This window comes from Chiloscyllium punctatum, chromosome 18 (genome assembly GCF_047496795.1).
Source record: "Chiloscyllium punctatum isolate Juve2018m chromosome 18, sChiPun1.3, whole genome shotgun sequence".
NCBI classification, from domain to species: Eukaryota; Metazoa; Chordata; class Chondrichthyes; order Orectolobiformes; family Hemiscylliidae; genus Chiloscyllium; species Chiloscyllium punctatum.
The window spans coordinates 79,816,871-79,839,509 of record NC_092756.1 but is presented as its reverse complement, the minus strand read 5'-3'; the positions used below and the strand labels follow the sequence as shown (position 1 = coordinate 79,839,509).

At 46.7% G+C, this 22,639-nt stretch overlaps 2 protein-coding genes across 2 annotated transcripts in view; one reads left to right on the top strand and one right to left on the bottom strand.

Annotated features, from left to right (window-relative positions):
• Nucleotides 1-12,019, top strand: part of LOC140489032 (GATOR2 complex protein WDR24-like) — a 42,955-nt gene extending 30,936 nt beyond the window's left edge. Inside the window, exons 5-9 of the mRNA XM_072588272.1 lie at nucleotides 1,694-1,818; nucleotides 6,491-6,595; nucleotides 7,180-7,517; nucleotides 9,303-9,487; nucleotides 9,819-12,019. Coding sequence (XP_072444373.1) covers nucleotides 1,694-1,818; nucleotides 6,491-6,595; nucleotides 7,180-7,517; nucleotides 9,303-9,487; nucleotides 9,819-9,987 — 922 coding nt within the window. The 3' untranslated portion in view covers nucleotides 9,988-12,019. The remainder of the gene's footprint in view (nucleotides 1-1,693; nucleotides 1,819-6,490; nucleotides 6,596-7,179; nucleotides 7,518-9,302; nucleotides 9,488-9,818) is intronic.
• A 5,837-nt stretch (nucleotides 12,020-17,856) lies between these two features.
• aco2 (aconitase 2, mitochondrial) overlaps nucleotides 17,857-22,639 on the bottom strand; it is a 55,608-nt gene continuing 50,825 nt past the window's right edge. Inside the window, exons 17-18 of the mRNA XM_072588548.1 lie at nucleotides 21,696-21,817; nucleotides 17,857-18,439 (exon numbers count right to left, since the gene is read on the bottom strand). Of these exons, the coding sequence (XP_072444649.1) occupies nucleotides 18,305-18,439; nucleotides 21,696-21,817 (257 nt within the window). The 3' untranslated portion in view covers nucleotides 17,857-18,304. The remainder of the gene's footprint in view (nucleotides 18,440-21,695; nucleotides 21,818-22,639) is intronic.

The following is a 22,639-nucleotide window of genomic DNA, read 5'->3' as shown; positions in this document are numbered from 1 at the left end:
CTGTGACTGTATGAAGGAAACAACAGGGTCTGGTGTAAGAGCGGAATTCCAATTCCGGGTGTAGCCGGATGAAACTTGTCATTAACATGATGTTGTTTATTACATGTTCTCAACTGGTTGTCATTTACACTTTTAAAAAAATGAATTGATGGGATGTGGCAAGAGCAGCATTTATTGCCCCTCCCTAATTACCCTTGAACTGAGTGGCTGGTTAAGGCTGTGAAGAGTCAACCCCATTGCTGTGGGTCTAGAGTCACACACAGACCAGACCAGGGTAAGGACGGCAGATTGTCTTCCCTAAATGAACCAGATGGGGGTTTTTAACAACAATTGATTCTGAGATCTCCATGATCTTAGCTTTTCATTTCAGTGTGGACTTGTTGGGCCAAAGGGCCTGTTTCCACACTGTAGGGATTCCATGATTCTAAGAAGATCAAATCTTCCAGTCTCACTCCATTGACATTATAAGCTGGTCTGCCCACAAACATATTACATCATCAGAATGGGTGGTGCTTAGGGCACGCCGAAGTGTTAACCCCATTCACTACCTTACATAGTTAGACAGCAAAGAAGAGCAGGGAGAGATGTAATCAGTCGATTGGCCTCTAGCTGCGTTGTTTCTTGTGCCATTCTATTATCTGGACCCTGCGGTGTTGAGGGAGTGCTACACTGCCAGCCAGTACTGTGTTCTTCAGTTGAAATGTTTAACTAGGACCTGGCTTTCTGCTGGCTCAGATTGGAGCCATTAGAACTCCCATGTCTGTATCTCTCAGCCTGACCCTCCTCCCTCGGCCGACACGTCCAGACTGAATGTGCACTGCCCCGAGGCATTTGGATTGCTCTCCTTTATCAGTCAGAGTATTGAGTACAGGAGTTGGGACACTGTTGGAATACTGCGTGCAATTCTGGTCTCCTTCCTATCAAAAAGATGTTGTGAAACTTGAAAGGGTTCAGAAAAGATTTACCAAGGATGTTGCCAGGGTTGGAGGATTTGAGATATACGGAGAGGTTGAATAGGCTGGGGCTGTTTTCCCTGGAGTGTCGGAGGCTGACCTTTTAGAGGTTTATAAAACCATGAGGGGCATGAATAGGGTAAATAGACTCCCCTGGGGTGGGGGAGTCCAAAACTAGTGGGCATAGGTTTAGGGTGAGAGGGGAAAGATATAAAAGAGACCGAAGGGGCAACTTTTTCACGCAGAGGGTGGTATGTGTATGGAATGAGCTGCCAGAAAAAGTGGTGGAGGCTGATACAATTGCACCATTTAAAAGACATTTGGATGGGTATATGAATAGGAAGGGTTTGGAGGGATATGGGCCGGGTGCTGGCAGGTGGGACTAGATTGGGTTGGGATATCTGGTCAGTATGGACGGGTTGGACTGAAGGTTCTGTTTCCATGCTGTATATTTCTGAGTCTATGACTCCATGGGGCGATGCAGGGATAGAACAGGAGAACCAAGTAAGGTCTCTTTTAAGAAGGGCTTCATTGAGTGGAGTGTTTGAGACATTTCGAACATGGTAATTCCCGAATTGACAAAGGCCTTTTGCTCCTTAAACTGGATGTAAGGATTCTCCCACTGCCCCCTTATACACCGTGTTTTATCACCAGACACTGGGTAGGGCGTTGCTATTGTTTGTAAAGGATTCTCTTCTTGTGTTCTTCTCTCCATAATGCCCCATGCCCTGACCCTGCAGCTTTACATTAAAGGACGGTACAGCTGCATTGGGAGGTGAAGCCAAATTGGAGCGAGGTCGGATGGAGAACCGACAGGACAGTCTCCCTCTGGATTCGACCGTCACCTCACTACAAACAAACGAAGGTATCCTTGTTTTTAATCATCTTTTACTCACTGCAACTTGAGAGCAGGAGTGGTCTATTTGGCCCCTTGAGTTTGCTCCAGTATTCACAGTTCGTCTTCCACCTCGATCCCACTTTTCCCATATCCCTCATCGTTTAAAAATATCTCAGTCTCAAATATATGCTCAAGGTCGGACTGCCTTCTGGGATGGAGAATTCTGAAGCTTTGCCATCGTCTGGATGAAGAAACCCCCCCTCGATCTCAGTCTTAATGATCGGCCATTTTGTGAGCTCACCGACCAGGCTGGTATTTGTTGGCCAGCCCTAAGTGCCCTTGAACTGAGTGGCCCATGAGATATTTTCACAGGGTGGGTATGAGTGAACTACATTACTGTGAGTCTGGGAGCGTATCAGACCAGGTAAAGGATGGCAGATCTTCCCTAAAGGGTACTTGGTGAAACAGTTTGGGTTTTCTGGCCATTGACAACGGTTTTAGGGTCACCATCCCTTAAGATGGCTTGGAGATTTTGAAGAACTGAATTTAAATTCCAGCAACCGTCTTGTTTCGGATTTGAATTTGTGGTCCCAGAGTATGAAACTGAGCCTCCTGGATTACTGGGAAATAAGGTCGGGCAAGTGTCACTGGGGGAGCACTTTTGGAGCCAGTGATCATATTCTCCTGTTTTAAAACAGTTATGGAAAAGAATAGACCGGATCTAAAAGTGGAAGATCTAAATCGGGCGGTATGGTGGCACAGTGGTTAGCACTGCTGTCTCACAGCACCAGAGACCCAGGTTCAATTCCCGCCTCAGGCGACTGACTGTGTGGAGTTTGCACATTCTCCCCGTGTCTGTGTGGGTTTCCTCCGGGTGCTCCGGTTTCCTCCCACAGTCCAAAAATGTGCAGGTTAGGCGAATTGGCCATGCTAAATTGCCCGTAGTGTTAGGTGAAGGGGTAAACGTAGGGGAATGGGTCTGGGTGGGTTACGCTTCGGCGGGTCGGTGTGGACTTGTTGGGCCGAAGGGCCTCTTTCCACACTGGAAGTAATCTAATCTAATCAATTTTGACAGTATTAGGCAAGATATTTCAAAAGTTGGTTGGGAGAGGCTATTTTTCAGGTGAAGGAACAGTTGGAAAATGGGAGGCCTTCAGAAATGAGATAATGAGAGTCCAGAAACAGTTATGTTCCTGTTAGGATGAAAGGAAAGGCTGGTAGATTAGGGAATGCTGGATGACTAGATAAATTGAGGCTCTGGTCAAGAAAAAGAAGGAAGCATATGTCAGGTATGTCAAGTGAATCCCTAGAAGTGTATAAAGGAAATAGGAATATACTCATGAGGAAGATCAGGAGGACAAAAAGGGGACATGAGATAGCTTTAGCAGATAAGGAAAAGGAGAATCCGAAGGGATTCTACAAGTACGTTAAGGATAAAAGAGTAACGAGGGAGAGAATAGGGCCTCAACAAGACCACAGGAGATGGGTGAGATACTAAACGAGTATTTTGTGTCAGTATTTACAGTGGAGAAGGATATGGAAGCAAGAGAACTTGGATAAATATATAGTGATAACTTGAAACATGTCTATATTGTAGAGGAGGAGGTGCAGAATGTCTTAAAATGCATAAATGTAGATAAATTCCTGGGACCTGATCAGCTATATCCCAAAGCTTTGTGGGAAGCTAAGGAAGTGATTGCTGGGCCCCTTGCTGAGCTATTTGTATCATCAATAGCCATGGGTGAGGTGCCAGAAGACTGGAGAGTGGCTAATATGGTGCTACTGTTTAAGAAAAGTGGTGAGGAAAAGCCAGGGAACTATAGTTTGGTGAGCATGACATTGGTGATGGGTAAGTTGTTGGATGGGATTCTGAGGGACAGGGTTTGCAAGTGTTTGGAAAGGCAAGGATTGATTAGGGGTAGTCAGCATGGCTTTGTGTGTGGGAAATCATGTCTCATGAACTTGGTTGCGCTTTTAGAAGAAGTGACAAATAAGATTGATGAGGACAGATTGGGGGATGTGATCTATATGGACTTCACGAAGGTATTTGACAAGATTCCACATGGTACACTGGTTAGCAATGTTCGATCATATGGAATCCAGGGAGAGCTGGCCATTTGGATACAAAATTGGCTTGAAGGTAAGAGACAGGGTGGTGGTGGTGATTGTTTTTTTGGACAGGAGGCCTGAGACCAGTGGTGTGCCACAAGGATCGGTGCTGGGCCCACTGCTTTTTCTTATTTATATGTGATTTGGATGTGAATCTAGGAGGAACGGTTAGCAAATTTGAAGATGACACCAAAATTGGAGGTGTAGTGGTCAGTGGAGAAGGTTATGTTGGAGTACAACTGGATCTTGATCAGATGGGCCAATGGGCTGAGGATTGGAAGTTGCAGTATAACTTGGGTAAATGTGAGGCGCTACATTTTGGAAAAAAGCAAATCAGGGCAGGACTTGTATACTTAATGGTAAGGTCCTGGGGAGGGTCACTGAACAAACAAACCTCAGGGCACAGGTTCATAGCTCCTTGAAAGTGGAGTCACAGATGGATAGGATAGTGAAGAAGACATTTGGTCCACTTGCCTTTATTAGTCAGAGTATTCAGTATAGGAGTTGGGATGTCATGTTGTGGCCCGACAGGATATCGGTTAGGCTACTTTTGGAAGACTGTGTTCAATTCTGGTCTCCCTGCTATAGGAAAGATGTTTTGAATTTGAATGGGTTCAGAAAAAAAATTTATAAGGATGTTGCCGGGACTGGAGGGATTTGAGCTACAGGGAGAGGCTGAATAGGCTGGGCTATTTTCCCTGAAGTGTTAGAGGCTGAGGGGTGACCTTTATAGAGGTTTATAAAAACAGGAGGGGCATGGATAGGGTCCAGGGTGGAGGAGTCCAAAACTAGAGGTTTAGGGCGAGAAGGTAAAGATTTAAAAGGGACCAAATGGACAGCTTTCTTGTGCAGTGGTGGTGCGTGTGTGGAATGAGCTGCCAGAGGGAGTGGTGGAGGCTGGTACAATTACAACATTTAAAAGGCATCTGGATGGCTATATGAATAGCAAGGGTTTACAGGGAAATGGGCCAAGTGCTGGCAAATGGGACTGGATGAGTTTAGGATATCTGGTCAGCATGGACTAGTTGGACCGAAAGGTCTGTTTCCATGACGTATATCTCTATGATTCTTCTTCTGTGCTGCTGACTGTCCGGAGAACCCATGGATGCCCAGTTTTGAGTTGCTGATTCAATCCCTTTCAGCTCAAAGGCAGAGCCACACGGTGTGATGGAGGGTGGCCTCAGTGTGACAGTTTGTCTCCACAAGGACTGGGTGATGGTCACTCCAGTCAATGTGGTCAGAGTCTACTGTGGGGAGGTTCATGATGATGAAACCAAGTAGATTTTCCCTCCTGTTGGATTGGTCGTGCACCCAGTCTAGTAGCTCTGTCTTTTAGCTCAGTCAGAAGTGATGTAGCCCAGTCACTCTTGGTGATTGACAACAAAGTCTCACGGTCCAGGTATAGAGTGTACTTTTGCCTCTCTCTCTCTCTCTCTCTCTGTGTCAGTGCTCCTTCCATGTGGTGTTCAACATGGAGCAGGATGTTTTTTAATCATTCACAGAATGAGGGCCAGGCCAACATGTATTATCCATCCCTAATTACCCAGAGGGTAGCTTAAGAGTTAACCACATTGGTGTGGGTCTGGAGTCACATGTAGGCCCAAACCAGGTAAAGATGGCAGTTTCCTTCCCTAAAGGACATTAGTGAACCAGACAGGTTTTTCCAACAATTGACAATGGATTTATGGTCATCACTTGACTTTTAATTCCATCTACTGTGGCAGGATTTGAATCCGGGTCTCCAGAACATTAGCTGGGTCTCTGGCTTAACAGTCCAGCGATAATAGCACCAGACTATCACCTCCCCTTGGTGGGAGTCAGCAGGAGACCTCTGTGCTTGTGACTGTTGCGAAGGCAGGAACCGTTAATGTGGACTGCTCCCTTCTGATTGTACCCCACTTTTGTGCCACATTTAGTAGTTCACAAGAATGCCAAGAGACCATTCACAGCCTTGGGCCCACTCCACTGATCAATTAGATTGTGACTGATTAACCCTTAGCCCCTTTCATTTACCTTGGGAACCTTTCACTGGCTGGAAATTTTCTAAGAATAAGTCTTGAAGAATCCGGTTCTGTGGATGGGGGACAATTTGTGTGGTCTCTGAAGCTTGTGGGGTTCTCTGTCCCCACTGGCTCTGTGACTGACTTTATGCAAGGCTGGATTTAGACAAGAGTTCCCTCCCCAAGAGCATTGTGGGTCCACCTCCAGCAAATGGACTGCAGCGGTTCAAGAAGACAGCTCACGACTAGCTTCTCTAGGGGCAACTAGGCCCAGCCAGCAATACCCACATCTCACAGGTGAACAAAAAGATATTGTTATTGACAAGGAGGTCAAGGGTCACAGGTGGCCAAGCAGGGAAGAGGAGCTGAGGCCACAGTCAGAGCAGCAATGCTCCATTCAGATGGTGGGACATGCTCAAGGGGCTGAATGGCCTACTGCTGCTCAGGGTCTTGAGTCCTGAGATCTTGCAGAGTAACATGGCCTGATCACACCTTTGTGTCCCTCCTCCTGCTGGGCTCTGATACTGAGGTTTTATATGAGGATGCTTTTTGTGTCGATTAATGTCTCTCAGCCTTTCCCCTCCTTTCAGAGAATGAGGAGACGGAGGGGAGTGATGCACCAGCGGACTATCTGTTCGGCGATGGTGAAGGTGATGAAGATGACTTCTTCATTGTCGACCACGAGAACGCTCCAGGTGAGTGAGTGTCGGCTCCGGCACTGAGCAGGAGCTCGCTGAGTACCAGGAAAGTCCAATCTGACCGGGGAGTGGGTCCTCGGTAAACCAGGCAATGACCAGCGGGCTAACAGAGCTCTGTCAGGTTCAGGAGGAGTTTGATAGGTACATGGGTGGCACGATGGCTCAGCGGTTAACACTGCTACCTCACAGCACCAGGGACGTGCATTCAATCCCAGCCTTGGGAGTCTGTCTGTCTGTGTGGACTTTGCATGTTCTCCCCTGTGTCTGTGTGGGTTTCTTCTGGATGCTCCAGTTTGCTCCCAGAGATGTCTAGGTTAGTTGGATTGGCCATGGGAAATTGCCCATAGTGTCCAGGAATGTGTGGGCTAGGTGGGTTAGCCATGGGAAGTGGAGGGATAAGGTAGGGGGGGTGAGTCTGGGTGGGATGGTCTTTGGTAGTCGGTGTGGACTCGATGGACTGATTGGCCTCTTTCTGCGGGTTCTCTTCTATTCTAATTGTCTTTGTTCGGAGATACAGAGGCAGCTTTCTCTATGACAGGAGAACATCCTTCCAGATCGACTCCATTTTGCTGTGTTTGCAGGAGAGGACTCCGAGTTCATCCTTCCACAAGAAGGCTTCCCACTGCGACACGAAATTCTCGATCACCCGACTACCCTCGATCACTTCCAGGACAAGACGGACTCGCCCCACATCAGCGGCAACGAAGCAGACCTGGTGTCACTGACCCCGACCGAGGGCATTTCTCTGGTCTCCGTCTCGCAGCTGCCCTTTGAGCACGGGTTTTCCGCCGATTACTTCAACCTCGTCGTGAGGGACATGATGTGCTTCTACGCCGAGCAAGGCGACGTGCAGATGGCAATCTCTGTCCTCATTGTACTCGGAGACCGGATCAAAAAGGAAATTGATGAGCAGACACAGGTACGGCCAAATGTCATCAGGGACAAGCTGACTCCGCTGTGTCTCGCGAGGCTGGGTCAGTAAATATAGATTAGAGTGGTGCTGGAAAAGCTGGTGCTGGGTCAGTAAATATATACAGGCCTGAGATAGATTTTTAATCGGTGAGGGAGCCAAGGGCTGTGGGGAAAAGGCAGGAAAGTAGAGTTGAGGATTATTAGGTCGGCCATGATCTCATTGAGTGGCAGGGGCAGGCTCATGGGCTGAATGGCCTACATTAGCTCCTGTGTCTTATTACTGAAACTTAAAGGGTTGTGAGGTGGGGTGACAGGGTAGGTCCTTAGAGGATGTTTTTCTGAGACTGGAATGAGTAGTGGCACATCATGTGACCATCACCCCCACAACAAGGTACACTCTTCCCACTTAGACCAGAAAACATGGGAGCAGAAATTAGGCCATTCGGCCCATTGAGTCTGCTCCGCCATTCAATCAGGGCTGAGAAGTTTCTCAACCCCATTCTCCTGTTTTCTCCCCATAAGACTTGATACTGAAGAACCTATCTAACTCCATCTTAAATATACTCAAGACCTGGCCTTCCTAGCCTTCTGTGGCAATGAATTCCACAGACTCACCACTCTCTGGCTAATGACGTTTCTCCTTCTCTCCATTCCAAAAAGGTCTTCCCTTTACTCTAAGGCTATGCTCTTGGGTCCTCGTATCTTCTACCAATGAAAACAATTCAGTATTCTGTGTTTCAATTAGATTCCCCCCTCATCCGTCTAAACTCCATTGAGTATCGCCCCAGAGTCCTCAAAAGTTCCTCACATGTTAAGCTTTTCATTCCTGGGACCATTCTTGTGAATCTCTTCTGAACACGCTCCAGGGGCCAGTCCATCCTTCCTGAAATATGGGGCCCAAAACTGCACACAATACTCCAAATGTAGTCTGACCAGAGCCATATAAGCCTCCGAAGTACATCCCTGCACTTCAGTGGCTGCAGGGTGGATTCTCCGATTTTGGATTGAGATGCAGGTGGTTAATGTTTGGAATTCTCTTTCATGATGGAGCCTATGGGGAGGTGATGGGGTTGTTGAATGGTTAATCCAGAGACCCAGGTAATGTTGAGAGGACCACAAGACCATAAAGCACCGGAGCTGAAATTAGGCCATTCAGCCCATCAAGTCTGTTCCATCATTCAACCTTGGCTGATACGTTTCTCAACCCCATTCTCCATGTAACCCTTGATACTCAATACCCTGTCCATCTTGGTCTTAAATATACTCTTAAATATGAATCCTGCCACAGCAGATGGTGGAATTTAAATTCACCTGAAATGAAGATTCTAATGATGACCGTGAATCCATTGTCGATTGTTGTAAAAAGCCATTTAGTTCATTAATCCCCTTTAGGAGAGGAAATCTGTCGTCCTTACCTGGTCTGGCCAACACGTGACTCCAGACCCACAGCAACGTGGTTGACTCCTAACTGCTGGATGGGCAATAAATGTCCATGAAAGAATAAATGATTGAACGCATTCAAGGGCGAGTTAAAGAGATGTTTGATGTGCAAAGGAATCCAGGATTACAGGATACACACGCAAACTCACACATGCTCACACTCAACGAAAAGGCACTTGAGACAACAATGAGATTTGTTGTGAACTTATCAAATAGTTGGCAAGCTTGAGGGGCTGAATGGCCTGCTTCTGTCTCCAGGTTTGTATTTTTTTAAAGGAGTTAGTTTGCTTGTTGGAATTTTCTTATTTAAATTGGTAGGATTTATAGCTGTTGTTGTTTTGAAACCCTCCAGGAACACTGGTACACCTCCTACATTGACCTTCTCCAGCGCTTCCAACTCTGGAATGTAGCCAACGAGGTGATCAAACTGAGCACGTGCAGATCCATCACATGCCTCAACCAGGCTTCGACCACCCTGCACGTCAACTGCAACAATTGCAAACGGCCAATGAACACTCGAGGCTGGATGTGTGAGAGGTAAGTGAACTCCGCCATGAGTAAACCCTCAAGGGGGTTTGCCAGCTGCGTCGGGTATCCATGGCAGTGTTGGGAGCTGCCCATCGTCCTTGAGGGAGGGAAGGAGATGGGGAGGGGCAGCGGGTGACAGAGGGAGGGAGTGAGGGTGGGCAATGGAGGAAGGGTCAGAGTGGCGGACAGACAGGGAGAGATGGATGGGGGGGATACATGGTGGGGAGACAAGACATAAAGAGACAAGGTAGGTCTGGGAGTGTGGTACAGGTAAACGAATCCAGGTGCACAGATGATATTTATTTATATCCTTTCTATTTGCTGTGCTCTTTGTTGCTAGGTGTCGGCGTGGTGCCAGTATATGTGCAGTGTGCCACCACGCAGTGAAGGGGCTCTTTGTTTGGTGCCAGGGCTGTACACATGGAGGACACCTGCAGCATCTCATGGACTGGTTTCAGTTCCACACCCATTGCCCGACAGGGTGTGGACACCTTTGTGAATACACATAGCCCATACCACACCCTCGCGTCCTCCCAAAACCCCCACCGTGTCTCGTCACAATAGCATGTGTTGGGCTGAGATGAACAGAGTTACTTCCCTCCTCCCAGCAAGATGTGATTTGGAATGGAAGGGGCTCAATCCCTTAGCAGGATGGAGGGGGCCCGGAAAGTATGTGTTGGGGCAGAGAGATGTGGTGCTAGCACAAGCATCTGTTGGATACACCCACACCGTGGGCATATTTCAGACACCGCACGTCCATTATAGACTGGGAGAAAGTGAGGACTGCAGATGCTGGAGATCAGAGCTGAAAAATGTGTTGCTGGAAAAGCGCAGCAGGTCGGGCAGCATCCGAGGAGCAGGGGAATCGATGTTTCGGGCATAAGCCCTTCTTCAGGCATCCTGGCAAGTTTACAAGAAGCAGCACTGTATTCTGTTATTACGTGATGGGATTAATTTCCCTTCACCATCCCTCCAGCCCCTGCTTGATGATCTGCAGACAGATGCTGCAGGTCTCACTGTTACATGGAGTAGGATTGCAGCCTCTTGTCAAAGACTGTTCTCTCCAGAGAAGAGAAGCCACACAGGGGTAGATTCCATTGACGAGGGGCTAGGTAATGTCTCAGCTCCTAAATGCTGCAGCCTACAGCCAGGAGGAGCCATTCCAATGGAGGGGATTAAACCACAGAAGGGGACATGGCAGCAGTGGCCTGGACTGCAACGACAGCCAACACAGAGAAAATTACTCCTCTCGTGCTCAAGTCAAAGGTTTCATGCATTTTTGGGCTGAAGGCATCAATAAGGCTGGTCTGCCCCATGTTTGAAGACAGAGATATTTATGGAACCACTTCCTCCTGTTGAAGGTGGCAAACGATTCACAACAGGAAGGGCAGGACTAACAGAGTCTGACTTACTGTGCATTGGTTGTGGGATCACATTACCCTGCCTATTGCATGCTGCCTCTGTGTTGCAGCAACCCCCAGGCTGACACCTCATTGCTTCAGGTTCCCTGGAGTGGACCTGACCCTCTCCTCAGTGGCACTGTGGTGTCCCTACAGCACATGGATGGCAGCGGTTCAAGAACGCAGCTCACCGCCACCACCACCACATCAAGGGCGATAAGATTAGATTAGACTTAGTATGGAAACAAGCCATTCGGCCTACCAAGCCCGCACCGACCCTACGAAAATTAATCCACCCAGACCCATTCCCCTAGCCTGTATTTACCCCTGACTAACGCATCTAACACCATAGGCAATTTAGCATCGCTAATTCAGCAGCACATCTTTGGACCGTGGGAGGAAACCCACGCAGACAGGGGGAGAATGTACAAACTCCACACAGACAGTCGCCCAAGATGGGAGTCAAACCCGGATTCCTGGCGGTGTGGCAGCAGGTGCTAACCACTGTGCTGCCTGTTGCAGTCTGTGACACCCACATCTGTAAAAGAATATTTTACAAAATTAAGTAGAGGAAGGTAGTACAGCAGATTGGAAAAACTGTCTCAATTGCTGGGGCTGCAGATCAGATGTAATTCCTCCCCTTAACTCTGACATCTCTGGGTCTTTGCTTCTCAGAAATGCAACTGTCCATAAACACAAGGCCAAATGCTCAGTCTGGATGCTGGTGGCATTCGCTTTGAACCACAATGAATCCGGTTAGTCGCAGCTTATCACTGACAAGAACAGAGAAGGGCAAGGAGAGGAGCTTGAATCAAATCTCTCCCACCTGGTCCCCAAACACAGGCAGATGGGCCAAAGTCCTGCGGCTAGCTCTCTGCCCAGTGTTAATACCTAGCCAGCTGTCAGAGCCGTGCAGACATGCCTGAAAGTCAGTTTACTGAACACCTTTATACAAACAGCAAGAGAGGCATAGGGCACATGTTCATCCACTTTAAAAAGAACATAACTGGAGACAGCTGGACAACACAGTGGCTCAGTGGTTAACAGCACCAGGGACCCAGGTTTGATTGATGGAGGCCCAGGACCTGCATGTACTTGGTGGAGTGAGAGGGAGAGTTGAAGTAATCAGCTACAGGGCATTGAGGGGGGGGGGGGGGGGGGGGGGGGGGGGGGGGGGTGGTGGTTGGGGTTGGTTGGTGTGGGTGTCCCAGAGATGTCCTCTGAAATGATCTGTAAGTTGTCTCCTCTCCACCGGGGAGACAGGATGCCCATATCAGCCGCAACTGATAGAGAAGATGACATTTGTGGAGGTGCAGGTAAATTTCTTTTAGACGCGGAAGGATCCTTTGGGGCCTACTACAAGCCTACCAACTCCCACAGCTACCGAGACTACACCACCTCCCACATGGTCAATGATACTCCCCTCTTCCCCCCCCCCCCCCCCCCCCGCCCCCACCCCCCCAATCCTCATCTACCAGTCCACCAACCTCCATATACATCGCATTATCAGTTGCCTCATATTCCCTCCCCCCAGTTATCCCTGTCCCAAGCCTCCAACTCAGCACTGCCCTCTTGACCTATCCATCATCTTCTCTGATCTATCACCTTCTCCCCTCACCTTCATCTACCTATTGCATTCTCAACTATCTTGCACTGAGCCCCCCCCCCCGCCTCCCTGGCCCACAAACCTCATTCCCGATGAAGGGCTTATGCTCAAAACGTCGATTCTCCTGCTCCTCTGATGCTGCCTGACCTGCTGTGCTTTTCCAGTCCCACACTCTCCAGCATCTGCAGTCTTCATTCGCTCCATGTTGCCGACAAGGCCAACATTTATTGAGCATCCCTAATTGTTCTCGAGGTAGTGGTGGCGGTGAGCTGCTTTCTTGAATCACACCCACAGTGCTGACAGGGAATTCCAGGATTTGAACCAGTGACGATGAAGCAGCAGTAATATTGTTCCGAGGCAGGATGGCGTGGACTGTTCGTGTCCATCCAGGTGATAAGAGGTTGCAGGTTTGGAAGACGTTATCGAAGGAGCCTCAGTGAGTTGCTGCACTGCTGCCACTGTATCCAAGAGAATGAAGGTTTAAGGATTGTGCATGGGCTACACATCAAGGACGATTCTCTCAAATTTGTCGAGTGCCGTTAAGAGCCCCATCCATGCAGGCATGAGGAGAACATTCCATCACTCTCCTGACGTTTGCCTCGTCGATGGCAGGAGAGAGATTGGGATTCACGAAGAGCATTACTGCTCTTAAAGCAGTAAACAAAGAAAAGGCACAAGGACAAGATTCCAGAGAGCAGACAGAACAAAGGAAACAAATCTAGTTATCAGCAAACCAGGCAGGAAATTAGGAAGTCAGAGTGTCATCCATAGCTCATTTCTCTCGCCTTTATTTTGTCTGTTGTAACTCAAGACTCTGCTCAGTTCATCCTCCGCCCTCTCACACCAATTCACTAAATTAACAACTAACTCACTCACTCAATTAATCCTCAAGTCTCACCTTGAATTTTTGTTGAAGGCAAGAGAGGGAAGTATTGTGTAAAAGTCTTCAGTGTTTGTAATATTTTAACTAATGCTATGTTTTAATTTAAAAGGAAGCTTGCAAGCTGCAGTGTGCAGATGGTATTTAATGGTCTGTATTTGCTTCAGCTGCTGGATTTATTCAGTTTGACTATCAAATGTATGTTTATTTACCAGTAGGAAATAGAAGGTCAATTCAGAATCCACCAGCACTGCAGCTGGTGTTCACAGTCCAGATGTGCATAATTCCTGGGGAAAAGATGATAGTTTGTAGGGGAAAGGTTGGGCTTTTACTCACTAAAGATTAATAGAATCAGAGGTGATCTTATCAAAAAACATACAAGATCCTGAAGGGACAAGACTGGATAGAAATGGAAATATCCCCCTTTTGTTGGGGGGAGACCGGCATTAAAGGACATAGTTTGTGAACAGGGTGGTGGGTGGGGTCTCCATTTGCAATGGAGAGGAGACCCCTCTGGGGGTTGTTGGTCTATGGTGTCTTTCTCAGAGAGTGATGGAGGCTGAATAAGGTTCAAGGCTGAGTTAGATAGAACTTTGATTGTCAAAGGAGCAGAAGATAGGCAGGAGTTTGGAGTCAAGGCAACAAACAAATTGACCACCGAAAGATCAGCCACTGTTTTACGGAATGGCAGATTAGGCTTCAGGGACCGAACAGCCTCCCCCCCATTCTTGTGTCCTTGCTCGACAAATTAACCAAGGCAAGAAAACAAGCACATCCCAGACATAAAATTCATTAATAATACGGAGCAAAGCCACAATGGCAGAGGTTCATTTGAAAATTCAGGAGGTTTCACCTTGACTGAAGATATTTTTAATCTGTTCAGATGAGTTGTGATACAACTCTGGCGTAGGTGGGAGTTGAACCCAGACCCTTTGACCACTGCACCACAAGGGCCCTTTCACCAGCATTGACTTCTTACATGTGTACAGATTTTCCCTGCTCCTATGACGCAGAGGTGTCAAGTGGCCTGTCAGCAATGGTGAGTCATGACAGGGAGGTCAGTAAAATTAAACTTGGTCTTTATTTATGTCACCTTTCACAACCCCAGGATATCCCCCAGTACTTTATAACTAACAGAGTATGAAGTTACACTTGGACTGCAGAAAATGCAGCTCTGAAATTGTTTGTAGCAAGTACCCACAGAAATAATGACCACACTATTTTCCTGGAATATCAGATAAACTGGTTTGAACTAAAGTTTCATGTATTTTTTTTAAAATGTTTTTATTTTCAGATAATAGAAACTTTGTTTTTGTGATGGGTGGGGCTTAAATATCATCCAGGACTTTAAGAGCTGAGCTCTGGGGAGTTGTCTTTTCAGAAATGCAGACAGCAGGAACAAAATCCTGTCTAGGCTGGGAGTGCACACAGCTGCTCTGATGGTTTCTGCATGGCGATTGGCACTGACCTCTGGTTACTAAAGTCTGTGACGTACATTCACCTTGGAGGCCGCTACAGCTGGTAAGAACATTAGAAGGAATGCCGAGCAGCAGGAGGCCATTCCTCCCGTCATTCAATATGATCACAGCTGAGCATCTATCTCAACACCCCATAATCCTTGAAAATATATCACCATTGTGGGTCTACCTACACCGCAGGCACTGCGGAGGTTCAGGTCACCATCTCAAAGAGCAACTAGGGATAGGCAATAAATGCTGGCCTGCCAATGACGCCCACATCCCTGTGAACAAATGAAAAATCATGGGATAGCATGGTTATGTCCTGTCTGTAAAAAAAATCTAAGTTAACCATGCCAAATTATTATCTTATTAACCTACTCCCAAATCCTTAGTAAAGTGGTGCAAGAGGTAATCCGAAAAGCTATTCAGTAGCACCTATTTACCAATACATTAGCATTCTATCAGGACAGTTCTGACTCCAGTCCTCATGTCAGTTTTGGTCTAAACATGGACACAAACAGCTGAAATTTCCAAGTGAGGCCAGAGGGACAGCTCTTGGCATCAAGGCAGCCTTCAATCAATTCGGTCACAGAGCTGGTGTTAGTCTATCTTGAACTACTGCAGCCTGCCTAGTGAAGGTGATGCCACGGAGCTATGGGAAAGAAGTTTCCGGATTTCAATGCAGTCACAATGAAGGAACACTGACATGCATAAGGTAGGCTGGTGTGTGCCCCCCTTGCTCTTCTGGGTGAAGCCCAAAGACCACCATCTCGGCCACAGCACACCAATGCAGATGACCTGATGGAGCTTCTAGATCAAACCACCAATCAACTAAACATTATTCAGATTAAAAGTGATAAGTGGCAGGTTACTTTAGCAGTGAGCCATGACCAGCTCCAACAAACTGGAGTAGGCCATTCAGCCCATTGAATGAGATTGTGGGCTGACCTGATTACTTTCCTGCCTTTTCCCCCCCATAACCCTTCCATTCCCTCACTAATTAAAAATCTCTCTCACCACCTGGAATGCATTCAAAAATTCAGTTTCCACAGCACTCTGCTGTGAAGAATTCCACAGATTCACTATCCTCAGAACAAATTCCTTTTAATCTGACTTAAATAGGTGACCCCTTATTCTGAGATTATGCCTCCTGGTCATGGACTCTCCTCTAACCTTAAAGCTCCCCAAGAACCTTGTAAGTTTCAATAAAGGTCTCCTCTCATTCTTCTAAACTCTGATGAATACACGTCCAACCTATTCAACCTCTCTTCATATGATAGTCCCTCAATACCAGGGATCAGCCAAGTGAACTTCCAATGCCAGTATATCTTTCCTTAGATAAGGACCCCAAAATGCTCACAGTATTCCAGGTGTGATTTGACTAATGCCTTGTAGTTTTGGAAAACCCTTTAGTTTTATATTCCATTCCCTTGGAATATTTCATTTGCCTTCCCTAACTTTTGTAATTCATGGATGAGGACTCCCAATACCATTTGTTCAGTAACATTCCACAGTCTTTCTCCATTTAAATAACATTCAGCTCCTGATTCAGTTTATGTTGTTCAGTTGGAAGACTGTGTCCAGTTCTGGGAGCCACACTGAAGGAAGGGTGTGGAGAGCTTTGGAGACGATACAGGAAGGATTCCCAGGAATTGTTCCAGGGACAAGAGCCTTCAGTGACATGGATCTCTTGGAAACGCTGGGGCCTGCCCTCCTCAGAGAAGGTTGGGGGTGTGGGTAAGATCACGAGTTAGTTGGGGGGACCGGAGAGGGAGTAGACAGACAGTGAGAAAAATGTTCCCATTGGCACTGAATTACATTATCACCACCAATTCTCCCAATATCAACATCCTGGCGCAACAGTGAGTGAAAACACAACCAGAGCTGCCACATAAACACTACGGGGGTATTACAGCAGGCCAGAAGGTGGATATTCTTCAACAAGTGAGTCAGGTTCTAATAACTCAAGGCCCTTGTACCATCTCCAAGGCACATGATTATGATGGAATATTTTCCTTCTGCCTTATACACTTGGTTGAAGGGCATTTAGGAATGGGCAGCAAATGCTATCCAAGTGGCTTGCTGGGCCATTTCAGAAGACAGTTGACAATCACCACATTAACAGAGTTTGAACATATATCACCATTCCTTCAATACCATTGAGTCAAAATCCTTACTAACAGTCCCATGGGATTTGCTTCATTATGAGGACTGCAGCTTTAAAAAAACCATCCATGCAATTTGGGCATCTCTACCATTTACATTTCCTGCCCGTCCCTAGGTGCCCCCTTGAGGAGTGAGAGAGGGGCCGTCCTGAACTGCTGCAGTCCACGTGCTGCGGGGACACCCATAACGCCGTTAAGAGGGGGAATTCCAAGATTTTGATCCAGAGGCAGTGAAGGAATGCTGAATATACTTCCAGTCAGGATGGTGAGTGGCTTGGAGGGAAACCTGCAGGGGGTGGTGTTCTCATCTATCTGCTGCTCTTTCCTTCTAGAACACCAGCACCTCATGGCTACGGCAGCATGTGGGGGATTCGGGCACCTGAGAGTTTGCAGACTGAGGGACAGATTTTGTGGCTTTACTTCTCTGATAGCAAGGACCCTGGCAGCACGAAGGCGGATGTTTCTTTTTGGCTGTCTCTTTTATTTCTCCTTTTGTTTTTAATCCTGTCTTTTGTATACTAACATGGGTTTGGAAGGATCTTGGGTGAACTTCTTGTAGTCGGTACACACTGTTGGTGGTGCCAATCAAGTGGGTTGCTTTGTCCTGAAGTGCTGTTGGAGCTGCACTCATCCAAGCAATTGAGTGTATTCCATCGTCTACAGGGTAGAAGTTAGGTATATGGTGAACAGGTTTTGGGAGGTGTTCACTAGTTTGAGAGGAACTGGGATAAGGCAAATATAACCTACCAATGCCACACAAATCTCCTACACAGACTGCCAGTCATTCCCCAGTTGCCTGGGTTCCCTGTTCTTCTGGAAAAGAAAAGCACGCACTTTCCACAGAAATCATTTATTAGCCCGCAAGAATAAGTTTCAGTTTTCTAAATTTTATTAGGTCAGTCTTTTCGTTGAAACCCACAGGGAACCGAATGTTACGTGATTTGGTGACACCTTGAAACATTCAAAAGGAAGCAAACTCATAAGCTTAGCTTCTCCTGGCAAATGCAATGTACAGAAAATAAAAAATAAATACCATCTAAGAGGAGAACAGAAATGAGGCTCCATTGACTTCACAGCGCGGTAGGAGACAAATGAACAAGTTATATTTTAAAATTGATGGTTAACACAGGCTGACTTGGGATTGTCAGAGTGTGGTGTCTGAGCGTCAGACTGGACTGTGCACAGCTGCTGAGTGTCATGGTGTGTATCACTGCTGCAAAAAGCAGCAAATCAAGGCTGAGCATAGCGACACAAGTACAACCGAGTCCTTGGGCACACAGTCTCCCTTTTCCCTACCCTTATGGAACAGGTGGCTTTACTTCTGCAACTCCTTCATCCTGTTGAGCGCGCTGCCGGCTCGGAACCATTCAATCTGGCCCTCGTTGAAGGTGTGGTTCAGCATTATTTTATCCTGGCTGCCGTCCTTGTGCTTAAGGATACAAGTGAGAGGCTGAAAGAGGATGAGGAAGAAAAGAACCAATAAGAAATGAGAGACCTGCCTGGAGGTGGTGAGGGTGACTAAATTAACACAGAAGACGCCCAGTTACTGTTGATGAATAAACCCACCCTGGGTACAATGCTATTGTCCTTACTTTCAGGTAGTTGTACATCTGACTGTTCCTCTCCTTACTTGCCACATCATGATAACTTAGTTCCCAGGGCCTCCAAGCTGTAGTGCATTGACAGGGTGAGATTAAGATGGAGCATAAACACTGGTAATTTCTACGTAATTCAGTCTTCTTGCTACAAACTCTCAGGTTTTGTCTGACTTCACCTAACCCCTAATTTTCCATATCTCTCTCACAGTTATGTTAAAAATCACAACGCCAGGTTACAATCCAACAGGTTTATTTGGAAGCACTCGCTTTCGGAGCGCTGCTCCTTCATCAATTGGGGTTGCGACCCCAACGTACACCCTAGTCCAACACCAGCATCTCATGGCTACGGCAGCATGTGGGGGATTCGAGGACCTGAGAGTTTGCAGACTGAGGGACAGATTTTGTGGCTTTACTTCTCTGATAGCAAGGACCCTGGCAGCACGAAGGCAGGTGTTTCTTTTTGGCTGTCTGTCTCTTATTTCTCCTTTCGTTTTTAATCCTGTCTTTTATATACTAACATGGAAGTAGAGAATGGCAACTTGGTACATTTTTCACTGCACTCTTGTGATCAAACTTGCATGACAATAAAATCTGAATCTCTTCCCCTTGGAGGTCCTGAATCTACGATTCTACCATTTAAGAAATATTAAAAAGTGGAAAAATTCACAGCTTGAAACGTCTTGAGAAAAATATAATGAAGTTTCTGCTTTCTAATTTGACCGAGAACTCAGGCCTTTGAAAGTATTTGATAAACAGAGATTCTGTGTATCTAGTAGACGTAACTAACTGGTGTCACTCTCACACTAGCGGATTTCAACATTGAAACACATACGGAGTTAGACTGTAGATCAGCTTTGCACTTGGAAGAACAGGCCAAGGGGCTAGATGTTGAATTCCTGTTCTGTGCTATTATTTCCTTGACACATTTAGCTTGCCAAGAGAGTGTGTGCAGGTAAAGGGATCACGGATTCTGAGCCACAAGAACAAGCTCTCAGACACACCCTGTCCTCAAGCACAGGCCTGTGTGTTAACCAGGCCTATAATCATGATGTCAAGCAAACATTAGTGAACAAAGTTTGGGAGAAGATTTGTAGCTCGGGTGCTCATTGTTGTGGTTCTGTTCGCCGAGCTGGGAATTTGTGTTGCAGACGTTTCATCCCCTGTCTAGGTGACATCCTCAGTGCTTGGGAGCCTCCTGTGAAGCGCTTCTGTGATCTTTCCTCCGGCATTTATAGACCAAGTCCTAAACTATGAAAGCAACCACCCCAACACACACAAACGAAGTTGCATCAGGACACTATTCAAAAGGGCCACAACACACTGCAGCACACCAGAACTACAAAAAGAGGAAGAGGAACACCTATACAAGGTATTCGCCAAAAACGGATACCCTCGCAATTTCATCAACTGATGCCTAAGGGAGAGACAACGGAACGAGGACAAGCCGCAACCCAAAGGACTAGCCTCACTACCATACATCAGGAGCATTTCTGAACTGACAGCCAGACTACTGTGACCACTAGGACTCATAACAGCACACAAACCAACAGCCACGCTCAGACAACAACTCACCAGAACAAAGGACCCGATACCCAACATGAGCAAAACCAATGTAGGGTACAAAATCCCATGCAAGGACTGCAGAAAACACTACATCGGACAAACAGGAAGACAGCTAACGATCCGTATCCATGAACACCAACTAGCCACGACACGACCAGCTATCCTTAGTAGCTACACATGCAGATGACAAGCAACATGAATTCGACTGGGACAACACTACCATTTATAGGACAAGCCAAACAGAACAGCCAGGGAATTCCTAGAGGCATGGCGCTCATCCACAGATTCAATCAACAAACACATCAACCTGGACCCAATATACCGGCCACTACAGCGGACAGCTCGAACTGACAACCGGAAGTGGCACTATAAATGCCGGAAGAAACAGCATAGAAGCGCTTCACAGGAGGCTCCCAAGCACTGAGGATGTCACCTAGACAGGGGGTGAAACGTTTGCAAGACAAATTCCCAGCTCAGCAAACAGAACCACAACAAAACATTAGTGAAGCCCACAGTCATTTCCCATGTAACAGGCAAACTATTAATCAGACGATGGCCCAGGTGTTCCGCAGGATGGTAGGGGAGGAGAGAGAAGATGGGTCTAGCTTTGTGTCACTTCACTGTGCATATTTTCCAGGACACACTAGTGTGTGTGGCTGCATGAAGCTTACTAATTTGAGAAAATGTGAAATTTCCTGGCAAGTTAAAACCATATAGGACAAAGTGAGGACTGTAGATGCTGGAGATCAGAGCTGAAAAATGTGTTGCTGGAAAAGCGCAGCAGGTCGGGCAGCATCCAAGGAGCAGGAGAATCGACATTTCGGGCATAAGCCCTTCTTCAGGAATGAAGAAGTCATTCCTGAAGAAGGGCTTATGCCCGAAAAAAAAAAGATTCTCCTGCTCCTTGGATACTGCCTGACCTGCTGTGCTTTTCCAGCACCACATTTTTCAGCTCAAGGTAAAACCATATGTAAAGATTAAAATTAGAAAATGAGTATATGGTATTAAAATTAGGAGAAAGTTGTCAGGTAAAATGGCTTTCCTGAATAACGGAGATTTAGAACAGCTAGGTGCTATAAATATTAAATAGGCTTCAAGCCATCTGGCGAGGTAAAAACAAATCCTCATTTTTTTTCCCCATAGAGTTTGTTGGTTTGCAGAGTTTTGGAATTCATTTTCAAACATGCCCAGTGTCCCAGTCCCTCCGTATTTATGAATATGTGAATATTTTTAAACAACCTGTTTAATGTACAGCTCTAGTGCATATAGGACTTGAATTCAGGACTTCTGGCCCTGAGGTGGGGACATTACCACTGCACCAGTCTCATTTATATGTGCTCGAAGACAATTAATACTCATCATCTTGTCTAAACTTTACAAATAACAAACAAACCTTAATGTGATGGATGAAACATGAGCAGGAATGAAATGGATGGGATAAATTCTAGTATTTCATGCTCGTTGTCTTCTTTAAACCTGTAAGCACATGGCTGAACAAATGGCAAGGGAGCTCCAAGCTGAAAGCAGCACAACTCTTGTACCTACCTTTCCAGGGGCAAATTCCTTCAGCCCGATGATGGAGACTTGATCGTCTGGTTGCACTTTGTCATAATCAGCAGGATCACTGAAGGTCAGAGGCAGCAGACCTTGTTTCTTCAGGTTAGTTTCTGCAAAGAAACCACAGAATTCACACTGCACCTGGTGACTTCTCACCTACTGCAAAGAGAAACGGTATAAGGATCGGGCTACAAAGTGCCAGCTGGACTTGCCATTGGTAGAAACGGCCAGAGGCTGTATCTCCAGTGCCACCTTCTAGGCTGATGCTCCTGTACAATTTGCACACATTAAATGTTGTCCCTCACTTTCTTCCCAACTCCCTTTCATAGGAAGCTTTTTTTAAAAAAAATCTAGCCTGTCAGTTTCAACATCGCAATTAGACCATTGCCTAGTTTTCCGTACTGATGGGAATAGGTGCCTGGGATCTACATAACCTGTTCTCTCCATTCTACTCTTCAAGGCCCAATGACACAGCGAGGACAACAAATCCTTCTTCAGCCCCACCTCAACCACCATCCTCGCAGTGACACTGTCGCTGGACAGACAATGAAAAGCTGCAGTGCTAGGTTGGACCCCATAATATCACATGCAGCCCAGGTTACAGGGCAGAGAACCCAAGCCTTGATCGTTTCTAATCTCTGCCCATTTTCTCTGGTTCGTTGCTGCCTGAGCCAGCATTTATAACTCTTCCCGAAGTGCCCTTGAGGAGGTGGTGATGAGGAGCCATCGAGCAGAGCAATGGCCTGCTGTGCCTCTACCACTGAGCAAACCAAAAGGAGAAATCTCTTCTAACCCGGAGCCACATTATTTCAGATAAACCTACTGTTACAAAAGGAGCATCTTGGATACAGACAGTGGGTGCACAAACAGTGGATCTGTTCGTTACAGTCACTCTCAGTCTATGAACAGTGCAATGCATGGTTCGTCTTTTT